General features: G+C 44.0%; 1 protein-coding gene across 4 annotated transcripts; it reads left to right on the top strand.

Annotated features, from left to right (window-relative positions):
- Positions 1–2065: 2065 nt before the first annotated feature.
- Positions 2066–11476, top strand: LOC111848054 (CMP-N-acetylneuraminate-beta-galactosamide-alpha-2,3-sialyltransferase 2-like). Of its 4 annotated transcripts, XM_023819766.2 has the most exons (8): positions 2220–2815; positions 5603–5749; positions 6068–6308; positions 8151–8344; positions 8444–8623; positions 8764–8809; positions 8956–9075; positions 9161–11475. In XM_023819766.2, exons 3-8 carry the CDS (start codon positions 6075–6077, stop codon positions 9341–9343), a joined length of 957 nt encoding a protein of 318 aa, XP_023675534.1. In that variant the 5' UTR covers positions 2220–2815; positions 5603–5749; positions 6068–6074; the 3' UTR covers positions 9344–11475. The 4 variants fall into 4 exon arrangements, with proteins under 4 accessions (XP_023675533.1, XP_023675534.1, XP_023675532.1 ...); XM_023819765.2 differs by lacking the exon at positions 2220–2815 and adding an exon at positions 2066–2213 and having other exon boundaries at positions 5603–6308; XM_023819764.2 differs by having other exon boundaries at positions 5603–6308.
- Positions 11477–12047: the final 571 nt, after the last annotated feature.

Raw genomic sequence — 12047 nt, 5'->3', positions numbered from 1 at the left:
AGTAACATTCCTGCATTTACTATTTTAGAGAGGGAAACTGGGTGTTGCTTACCTGTCTTTGGTAATCAGATGATGAAGATATCAAAAAAGCATCAAATTGCACTGTTTTTCGGTTTCTCTGTATTTCGCTGTACTGTTGAAACACTCACTACTAATACTTGGCTCACTACTCCAGACACACATAGATAAAGTACCGCTGCTGAAAATTTGACCCTTCCAGACTTGCGGTTTGAGTAATGTCAATATCCTGAGTTTTGTCACAACGCTTCCCGTGCTAAGAGAGCAGGCGAGAGTGTGGTGGTTAAGGACACGTATGTAATCTGAAAAAGTGAGTTTTATCACACAGTAAAGCATTTTCTTGTTAACTTTTGACTATTTATTCCACCCATTTCTTACACTGATAAAAAGGATAAACATGCAAAGAATCAAGTATGAAAAAGCAGATTAACACCAATAACCTTGTAATTGTAGTTAATTTTAGAATCATTCATTGGGTGACTTGAGTGGAGGTGGTTCCAAAGAAGAAAAACAATGTAAATAAATAGTTATATGCAATTGTAATGTACATTGTAACTGTACAAACGAGTCAGGAGATGATGGGACACAAAGTGAAAGACAGTGATGCAAGTGATAACACAAATCTTATACAAGCATGATGGTGAATCTGCTGCAGCAATGTGCGAATCGTCATTCCTTGTCTGACCATCTGACAGCCTGAGGGAAGAAAATATTCCTGAGTCTGGTGGTGTTAGCCTGCAAACCGCCATATTGTTTCCCAGATGGTAGGGGCGAGAACAGGCAGAGGGAGGGGTGAGAGGAGCCCCGGAGGATGCACCCACCATTGTCGGTATCCTGGCTTTATTTATAGAATGCTTTTCATACATTTCACTTACAGTGCTTTCCACAAAAGGGAAAAATCAATAAAAATCTGTGGGACAGTCGGCTCAGGACTCATGTAGCCTGGGAAACTGGACATGGGCTTTTATTTTTGGGCAATTCCCCTTTTCAGGGAGCAGGGAGATGTGAACCACACAACCAAAACAGGAAAACAAAGAAACCCTCTAAGATAAACAAAAAGTTGCCATTTCAACAGGGACTGAAAGACCCACTGAAAAAGGGTAGACTGGAGAAAAACACCCATATCACACCAGGGCAAACACAGAACAGGCTGGAGAAAACAAATACAAACCTGTGCATCACATGGCTCAACCTCCTCATACGGACAGAAGGACCGATTGACCGAGTTGGCGTGATTCCCGCACATTAATACAGGAAGCATTAACATACAGAATCCCCAGTAGAGGGCATCCGTCACTCTAAGGAGAAGACTTGTTGTACAGTCCTGCCTGTTCAGGTGCAGGTTACTTGTTTTTATAAATGTAATAGCTGTCAGTATTCTACCACTTCAGATAAATCAGTAGCTTCAAAACATTATTTCAAACAATGGGATCTATCTGGCACCCTATGGTGTACCTTTGCCGCTGAGACCTACTGAGACCCTGTACTGGGTAAATGCATCCCAGGCAACATGGGCACAAGGCTGGGCCACACCCAAGGTGGGATGCCAGTCCATCACAGGGCACATACACACACACCCACATTACCATGTGCACATACTTCTACTCAGAGGCAATTCTAGGGACTCTGGGGGGCCCTAGGCAAAAAACTCCATGGGCCCCCCAACCCCCCCTCCCCCATCATGCAAACATTTATTACCTTTATTTTCCTGTTAAGTGTAAGTTTATAATATCAACAAAGAGGATTAAATGAACACAAGACCTTTATTTTCACTTTTGTGAAAGACAGAATACACACATAAAGCAGATTTGTTGTTGCACTGTGCCATGTAATCGGCCTCCCTCGAGGGCCCCCTCCAGGCTCGGGGCCCCAGGCCATTGCCTGCCCTGCCTCTGATTCTACTTTATGGACAAATAAGGGCACCAGTTAACCTAAATGCAGGAGGAGTCTGAGCGGATAGAGGGCACCAATGCAACACAGGGAATAGATGCATACCAAACTACATTTTGAATATATGCTCAATATAACAATAAAATCCATTGTTTAATCAAGGTTACTGTGGGATTACACAATAAAAATAAATAAATAAATAGAATGACCTACATCCAGGATAAATTTAGAATATCAGGTCATTGTGGAGACTGGGGACACAGTGAATTCCGTCATCTCATCAGTCGGCGAAATGTAATTATCATGTAAGTCTATACAATTGTAGATACATATTTATGTCACACACTGTGCACATTTAGTTATTAACGTATAGTGTGTCCGCAATCTGTATTGCGCTCAGAGTAAATCTGCCTCCCGCTGCAGTCTTGAGGTTTAGTAAATCTGTTATTTTCTTACTTAACTGTCGTGGATGTATTTTACTGAAGAAACTACAATTCCCTAAAGGCTGTATTTTGGCTCTGTGAGCGGTATGGCCGGTATCTCTTATGCGGCTGCAGTGACCCGGGAGAAGGATGTGTTTAGAGAAGGGTCTTTTAACCGGGGGGGGCTCCAAAAAACCAGATGCTCTGCCTGAGATAAGGAAATTAGGAATCCTGCAAAGGGAGAAGTTAATATGAAGATCGAGAAACAATACTAGGAGATGGTGAATGGCACAGCCCGGGTCTTACGCATCTCAATGCACGATCGCCAGCCGCCGGGTTTAGTGGGTATAAAACATCTACTGAAGCATGATAACCCCCCTGGAGTAGCTGGTACCGTCGTACCAACCTCCTTGGAAGAGACCTGGGGCGAAGTGGCGAGAGAAAGAGCCGCAAACGTGGGAAGCGATCAGCCCGGTTTACAGCAGGTATGGGATGCACCGTTCGGCAAGCTGCTCGAAAGGGCTCTGGGTGTAAATTATGCGGGGGATCCCTGGCTCCCGGTGTGTGCGTGCTAGGCTTAGCTCCTGTTAGGTGTGCTGGAGTCCATGGCCGGGTAACGAGCCCGTCTCATAACTGCATCGATGCTCATGCAGGCGCTACATCCTCTGGCATCTGGCATTTGGGCAGCGGAGATCTGTACCGAACCCGGCAAAGTGCTTGATTAGCATTGCATATCATCCGCGCGCTACACAGCGACGTAATATAATCCAGCAGGAGAATAAACCATACATTTTGTAGAACTGATATTATTTAATTGCAATAGAGCTCATGAATTAGAGTGCCGGATGAGGATACGTTATGCACTGATGATGGTGATACGGGTGGATTGACAGGCGGTCAAAGCGGCTTTTGCATTGCGTTGGCTCTGCGTGCCTTTCAGTTGTTTGCAGCGTTATCGTCTGCAAATAAACTATGCCAAAATGGAGCAATTTATTACAGAAACTGTGCACGATTAGAGAGGCAGCTAGTGTATAATGGTGGCTCCCTATTACTTACCAGCATGGATGGCGGTTTTAAAACGTCCTTTTGGCTGTTATGATATTAGGTGGATGGGGAAGCTGTTACTCATATTGAAAAATATGTGTGTGTGTACAGATATAGCTGATATGACAAATCCCAAAAGAAGCTCAACACATCAGCCTTAGTAGTTCCACACCGATATCAGTTAGCAAGCTCTTAGTTCTGCGAAGTATGCGTGTCCGTTAGCAGCTTTCCAGCAGGTAAAGAGGTGAAGTGCGATGGGTAGGCAGAAAATGTGTAACTTGCCACAAATTATGACTTATAATTTACATGCAGAGATCCCCAAAGTGGGGTATGGAGTCAGAATAGTGCCAATTATACTTGTATGCGTACTTTCCAATTTGCACCCGTAAAATGAAATTTGCTCGCACTGAACACAATTTTCGTTCGCAAAATACTGAACAGAAATACGCGTCACGTGATCTGTACTTGTATATGAAGATTTTTGAACGTGAAAAACATTTTGCAAATACACATCAATATTTTTTGTAAATGCGAAACCAAACATCTTCATAAAAATATTTTTTACAAAGATAGAATGGTTTTCAAGTACAAAACCTGTATTGCAAATCCAAGTCCTCTTGCAAATACAAACCTGCGAGTGCAAATTCACACTTGTGCACATAAATATAATTTTGGCACTAACTTGCCTAGTGCTTTGCAGATAAATTGCTCGCATAGCACCATTTTACGGGTGCAAATTGGAAAGTACACATACAAGTGTATATGGCACTATTCTGACTCCATAGTGGGGGTCATGAGAAGATTGGCAGAATATGTTTATATATTCGTTTTAAATTGTTATCCAACCCAGTTGAGTTGGAAAGATGGAGTTCCTGAGACTTTCGCTGGTATTTTGGGGGTCGAGGCTGAAAAGTTTGGGAACCCATGTTTTCATGCACCACTTTGTACACCCAGGTCCGCTGGCGTCTTACATACTCCTAGCAACATGCTATTCTGGTGAATCGAGGTCATCAGAGGCATGCGGTTAGGCTAGAATCATAAATTACCCATAAAGTATGGTTGTGGGTGTAACACTGAGTGTGTGCATGTATGTGTTATGTGATGGACAGGCATCCCATCCAGGGTGTATCCCAGCCACACGTCCTGTGCTACCTGAAATAGGCTCCAGGCCCCCAGGCCACCCTGACCCGGATTAGAAGATGGATGGAGATGATAACGGAGGGCAGGAAATAAAATGTGCAGTATTTCAATACCTTATCACCTTAAGCCATCTATAGACCAGCCTGTGGATGTTGTGTGACCACCAAGCAGTGTTAGGAAGGTTACTTTTAAATTGTAATACGTTACCGATTATTAGGTATGGGCTGATATTTGTGCCATTAGAAACTGAATATGAATTGTGTATACAGTGGTACCTCAGAACTCGAATTTAATCAGTTCAGAACTCCGGATCGAATCCTAAAAAGTTCAAGTTCTGATCGAATTTTCCCCATAAGAAATAATGGAAATCCAATTAATTGGTTCCCGGCCCCAAAACATTACACCGAAATATGTTTTTTTAGCATTTAAACACAAAATGAACTGGACAAAACAATCAAAGCATAACTGTACTAAACACATCTAAGCACATTTATAAAAACAGTAATTTTTAAAGTAAGAAAAAATTGCCTGCAGCTCTGCCCATGCCCGAGGCGGCTGCTGCTCCGCCCGAGGCAGCTCCGGCTATGGCCTCGCCCGCCGCCCGCCTGCCTGCTGCGGCTTCGTCCACTGCCCACCTGCCTGTCTTGCCGGCTCCGCCTGTCCTGCCTGTCCCGGCGGTTGACATAACAATCGGGGCGACACATTGTTTAGACGGCTTTGCTGACCTGCTTTGTCTGGAAATATGCCAAAGAAGGCGTATCGGCATGGCGAAAAGATGCAAAGCAACAAAATGAATGTTACATTTTAATATAAGCTTTTTAATAAAAAAGAATGTATTCAAATGTAACCCCTTTCTAATCACCAACAATTAGATTAGTAATTATATATTTTACTCAGTATCTGTAACAAATTACAATAGCATTTATTTTGTAATTTAAGTATGGAATGCTGTTTCATGAAACTAGCTACTCCCCAACACTGCCAACATGAGGAGCTGTGAGCTGTGAGTCACAGAAGGTCAGGGGTCATTCCATTGTTCTGCTTGCTTCTTGATTTTGATAATTTCTTGTTTTCTGTTTTCCCATCAGTGGGAAATGCCCCCAGGCCTCCATGGATAGAGGCTGCTGACCCCTACGGCTGAAGCCCCAGCACGGAAGGGGTTCAAGCGGGGACAGCTCGACGTCACCTCCTCCTGGAATCTAGAAGGAGTTGAAAGGAATTCCACAAGTCAAGAGGTAGATCTATCAGCTTAGATCAGGTGGAACTGAGGAGACATAGAGGGAGAGACCAGTACATGGATAGACGGGATTCCAGGTAAATCCAGCCCGGACTGGATTTGTCTTGGCTAGGGATATTGGGACAGATACTGTGTCCCCAGAGCCCACATCTGACATCAGCCTCAAAGGACCTGGAGGGGGCAGTATGGAGCAGGGGGCTTGGGCCAGGGCCGCCACAGGAGCCGTACGCCGCATCTCCCGCTTCTGGGTTCTGGTGGGATCATTGGTTCTCATCTTTCTCACCTCACTGCTCTTCTCCCTGCGTGGGGGGGGCAGGCTGTACATGGACCCCGCCGGCTGGGAGGAGGTACGCCGAGTCAAACTAGTGCCAAGCTATTCTAGAGGTGTGCAGCCTCAGCATCTAGAGGGCGCCGCTCTGCGGACCTGTTCCTGCCACCACTGTGTGGGAGACCGGGGGGCATCCCGCTGGTTTGATGAGAATTTTGATCCTGACATCTTGCCTGTCTGGACCGAGGAGAACATCGAATTGCCAGCCGATGTTTACTATTGGTGGGCGGTAAGTGGATTGGATAGATCTCCATGCACACACACACACAGACAGTAATTTCTACTAATAAAAACGAAAGACCTGGACAAGTGTGTGTGTGTTTGTGTGTGTATAGAATCTCTCTCCAGGTTACAATGGGGTTACCTTCTGATAAACCAATCATAAGGCAAAAATGGATTTCAATACAGTACTCCTAACGTAACAAAGATCATAGCCTAGCCTATAGCCTACCTTAACCCTCAATGGGTCCTTGTCAGAAAGTTACGTTCCAGGTCCTTGGGGTTCAAGTTGCACCCCTATCCATTGGCATATATAATTCAATGGTACCAAGCTCAAATTCAATTAACTAAAGTTAAGATACATTTATTAGTTAACTGCATGATGCTTGCACAGCTTACGCAGTGAGATAGTGCAGTTAAAGGGGTTGCGGCAGTGGGGGGGGGGGGGGGGGGGCAGCAGAGGGGACTGGTCATATAATGCACATTCCGACTGTATCCTCTTGCAGAATGTGTCGAAGAGCTTCAGCTGTGGAATACCTAGCCATGGTGTTATATCTTTTCTAACAGTTGAAATGTAAACAAAACAAGATGGCTGACTTTTTTTAATATCCGAAAATGTTCTAGAATATAATAACATAAAAAATTATAGTAGCAATTATCACTAATTAACTGAATTTGTCGATCATATCAATGTCATAAATTAACCCTAAAAAGGGTTATGTAATAGCAACTGGACTTTGTTTTTCATAGAAGACGTTTTGCACTCCATCCAGAGTGCTTTCTCAATTCTGACTGACTGGCATAGCAGGTTGATGAACACTGTGGAATCCTCAAGTTGTTAGCACTAGATGGTCACCTGTGGGTTTTTGTCGTTCCTCCTGGCTTTCATGTGTTTCACTGATACCACCTGAGGCCGAGCGTGAATGACTTTGGAAGCGTCTTGGCAAAGTTGAAAGAACTGCATTGTAGGTGGACCGGGAGGACAACTGCTTCAAATGAACGACCGTCGTTGAACAGAGGAGGTGGCCTAAGACGTCTATCACCTACCTACAATGCAGTTCTTTCAACTTTGCCCAGACGCTTCCACAGTCGTTCACGCTCAGCCTCAGGTGGTATCAGTGAAACACATGAAAGCCAGGGGGAACAACAACAACCCACAGGTGACCATCTAGTGCTAACGACTTGAGGATTCTACAGGGTTCATCAACCTGCTATGCCAACCAGTCAGTCAGAATTGAGAAAGCACTCTGGATGGAGTGCAACACTTCTTCTATGAAAAACAAAGTCCAGTTGCTATTGCATAACCCTTTTTTAGGATAACCATGACCTGGATAACTGAGAATCTCCACAGACATCTGTCATAAATTAAGTTTTTTTTGGGGTGCATTTTGCACCCCCGAAGAAAGTATGCCAGCGATAATTGACGTCAACACTTTTTCTATCATTTTCTGCATGACCGTATGTAAAACTGGTGCACTTACAATGTCCTAGAGGATAACTGCTGTAATTTTAATAACAACATGGTAGTAGCCATAGAAATGGGCAGGGGGTGCAGAACGCACCCCAAGGAACCATTGAGGGTTAAACATGCTTAAAACACTTACATTAGCCTACAGTTGGGCAAAATCATTAACACAAAGTCTATTTTATAATGAAATGTTGAATATCTCATGTAATTTATTGAATAATGTGAACTGAAAGTGAAAAACATTTACCCATCGTTTGGGTTGTAATATTGTAACATGGACCATATCATATCATGGATCATATCCAGGGTAGCGTTTGTACTGTATATATGTTTACATAGTTTTCAGCATAAAATATACCGTGACTTCTCTTCTACCCCCTGCAGATGCTCCAGCCACAGTTCAAGCCTCACGGCCTTCGACACGTGCTGTCGCGGCTCTTCAGGGTGATTCCAGGCCACTCCCCCTTTGGACCGCGGCGCCCCTCCCGCTGCCTGCGTTGTGCCGTGGTGGGGAACTCAGGCAACCTACTGGGGGCAGGCTACGGCCACACAATCGACGGGCACGACTTCGTCATGAGGTGAGTATATTTGGAAGGCTTAGGGGGCAGGGTGGAGAGAGCATATATGCATGTGACCACACTGCCATGCCCAGAACACTGCCCTTTCCCCCCCCCCAGGATGAATTTGGCTCCCACTGCGGGCTATGAAAATGAGGCAGGCAGTCGCACCACCCACCACTTCATGTACCCCGAGAGTGCCCGCAACCTGGATCCCAACGTCAGCTTCGTACTGGTGCCCTTCAAGACTCTGGACCTCCTATGGATCACCAGTGCCCTGTCGACTGGCCACATCAGCTTGTGTGTACTGGACACCCAGAGATTAATGGAAGGACATGTACATTCGAAGACACACACATACTGATTTGTACATTTGTAATGAATGCTATCACCCGTCCTACAAAGGCTTTTCTTTTGTTTTTCCTCTATGTTTCATGCAGCACTTATGCTCCAGTGAAGCAGTTCCTGCAGGTGGACAAGAACAAGGTACTCATCCGATAAAACAGATGCTTTCTGACCAGAAATAGTGAAACAAAAAAAATTGTTGACTGCTTGATCCATATTTTGACTCCCTGCAGTCCGCTTTTGATCGGTTTGTGTCACATCCCCCAACCCACTTCCTGTTCTCCCAGGTCCAGATCTACAACCCCGCCTTCTTTAAGTACATCCACGACCGCTGGACCCGACACCACGGCCGCTACCCCTCCACAGGCATGCTGGTGCTTTTCTATGCTCTACACGTGTGTGACGAGGTGAGAATCAGGTTTTTAGCATGCCGTCTGAGCAGGAGAATGTTTGTCTGTCAGTCACAGAAGGTACCCATATCCATTTGTACAGGTGAATGTGTTTGGCTTTGGCGTGGATCAAAGAGGGAATTGGCACCACTACTGGGAGGAGAACCGCTACTCCGGAGAGTTCCGCAGAACAGGTGTCCATGATGCTGATTATGAGGCTCAAATCATCCAGTTACTGGCCAAGGCTGGAAAAATCACTGTGTTCCCTGGCAGCAGGAAGCTCTAAATGATGGTGATGCTCCTCATTTATCCACAGATGGTCTTATTACAGAGTTTTTTAATGTTTAGATACAAGGGTAATAATAGGCAGACAAACAGAGGAGAACTGCTGATCTTCTCAGAAACACATCCTACCATTGTTGGGTGAACATGTGCTGAATTTCACCACTGTGTAACTGCAGCCTTCTGCTGGTTCATCACAAACATCTACACCATTAGAAGGGTAAAAAGATGATGGACATCAGGGGCAGTAGAAGCTTACTGATACCCAGACAAACATGGGAGGACACTGTCTTTTATGCAACTGATAAACTTTGCCTCCTTGGCTAATACTATAACCAGCCATCAGCGGTGACTGTGCATCTGAGCCCTGTTACACCCTTGCTGTGCGAGGACAACCTAGCAAAAACTAACAGTGATAATAACCATGTTGAATTTGACATCTTTTTACATCCTTTTTAGCATGTATCATATTCCCCGTTTAAAAGATTTCTTTAGGCAGTTAGGTGTTATTTGTTCCTTGGCTGTCTGTAGATTAGAGTAGTCCTTTTCTTTATTTACATGAAAACATTCTTATTGGATAGTGCTCTGATCAGCTATTTGCAGTAGTAAGCACTGAGACATGTCTGGATAAACAGATTTACACTGGTTATACCAGGAAACAGCAATAATTACCTAGCATACCTTTGATATCAAATCATGGTTAAACAACTTGGGTTGTTCCCATTGAGTAACAGGTGTGTGTCTTTTTGTCAGTTTAATGGGATGTCAAGAAATGATTTTGCCATTAGTGTTGAAGTGAAGCGTACCAGTGGCAGATGTCCACCAATATTGGCTGTATCAAAACGTGGTTCCATCATGCCCCGAAGTACAAAGACAAAACCTCAGGAGTAACAGCTTCTTTATGAGAATGACCATTATCCTTGAGTCTAAAGTCACATGCATGCCTTGGTGCTACTGGTGGCTCCATGAAGCTCTGAGAAACACATTTAAACTGCTGCTTTCTGATGGGTACTGACACTTTTGACAAGGAGCTAATCAGATCAGTATTATTGGTTTGATGCATCCATGCCATGTGAGTTTGAAATCGACCTTCTCTGAGTGATCGTCCTCATCATTGCGCCTGCTGGCAGCACTGAATTCCCCTGGTGTGGGGGGGGGGTTGGCAAGCAAAGAAAAAGTTTTATTTATGATTGTTAATACATTTGGCAAATTTGGTGTTTTTTATGCTTGTGTACACTTTTACAGGGTGTCATAAATAAGCCACAAAAGTGAATGACCAGCTGCGTCTGCACATTAACACACATCCTAGTGCCTTGATCTAGTTGGTATCATCTCGTCCCACCCTGGGGCTCAAACCTGGTAACATACCGGCTTTGCTTTGTGCATCAAGGACCCCCTGTGTGGCAGCTGTCATTTTACAGCTGCAGCTGGTCACATGATTATTACCACAGTGACCAGTGACTGTGACTCATAAATTCCATTCTGGTTTCTAAGGGGGGGGGGGGGGGGGTTCTGCCCAAAATAAATCACCCATGAATCACCCATCATTAAAAAAAATATATCTTTCCTTTCTTCACTAACATAGTCCTTACCAAAGATGAATATTTTTGCTGAATTCACTGCATCGTGAGTGATGTACCCAGCCTGTTTACTGATCAAAAATTGATTCACACAGTAGTGATGCCCTTCCCAATAGTTGAAGGGAGCAGAGTCACCACCAATACCACCATTTTTATGTTTTATGTTGTATTTTAAATATATGGTTTCTCTGAGTGACTCCTGATGGAAACAATAAAAGCTATATCTAAATGGACAGTTCTGAGGTTATTACTTGTAAACCAATGATTAAAGAAGAACTGCATGGAGAGTTACGCCAGTAACAAACAACAGTTCAATTTCCCATTGCTCCTTTCTGCTGGGAATGAGTCATTCCAGAGTGCCACACGTTTGTGAAAAGTGGGCTTTGTTTATGGATCTCTCGAAGCTGTTCTGAGAATATGAATTCTGCAGTTTGTTATGGGCAAAGTTGCTGACCACTGCCACCTACAGGTAGTATGTGTTCTCACCTGTTTTGACTCAGGATGTTACTGTCCAACAGTTGGTACCTGTACTCACTGGCCTTCAGACACGTACTTGCCAGGTTCTTGTACAACAGAGCAGAGAGAGAGAATAAAGAAGATAGACAGAGTTGGCTTATGCATTGATAAATCCTTACAGGTCTCATATCCACTTCCTAGAGTCAGTGAAATGTATATTGTATTTTCAGTAGTGTATCATTCTCCGTTAACTAGCCTCCCATCCACAAACTTACCTGCATTGGGTATGTGGCTACAGATGAATAGTTCTCAATTTTAACACAAAGCCTGAAGACTCACTTTTTAGATGATGTGTGTAATATTAGAAACGTACACTCACCTAAAGGATTATTAGGAACACCTGTTCAATTTCTCATTAATGCAATTATCTAATCAACCAATCACATGGCAGTTGCTTCAATGCATTTAGGGGTCTGGTCCTGGTTAAGATAATCTCCTGAACTCCAAACTGAATGTCAGAATGGGAAAGAAAGGTGATTTAAGCAATTCTGAGCGTGGCATGGTTGTTGGTGCCAGATGGGCCGGTCTGAGTATTTCACAATCTGCTCAGTTACTGAGATTTTCACGCACAACCATTTCTAGGGTTTACAAAGAATGTGTGCAAAGGGAAAA

This window comes from Paramormyrops kingsleyae, chromosome 11, assembly GCF_048594095.1.
Source record: "Paramormyrops kingsleyae isolate MSU_618 chromosome 11, PKINGS_0.4, whole genome shotgun sequence".
Classification (NCBI taxonomy): domain Eukaryota; kingdom Metazoa; phylum Chordata; class Actinopteri; order Osteoglossiformes; family Mormyridae; genus Paramormyrops; species Paramormyrops kingsleyae.
The sequence above is the reverse complement of the archived record's forward strand: the minus strand, read 5'-3'. Positions and strand labels throughout refer to the sequence as shown.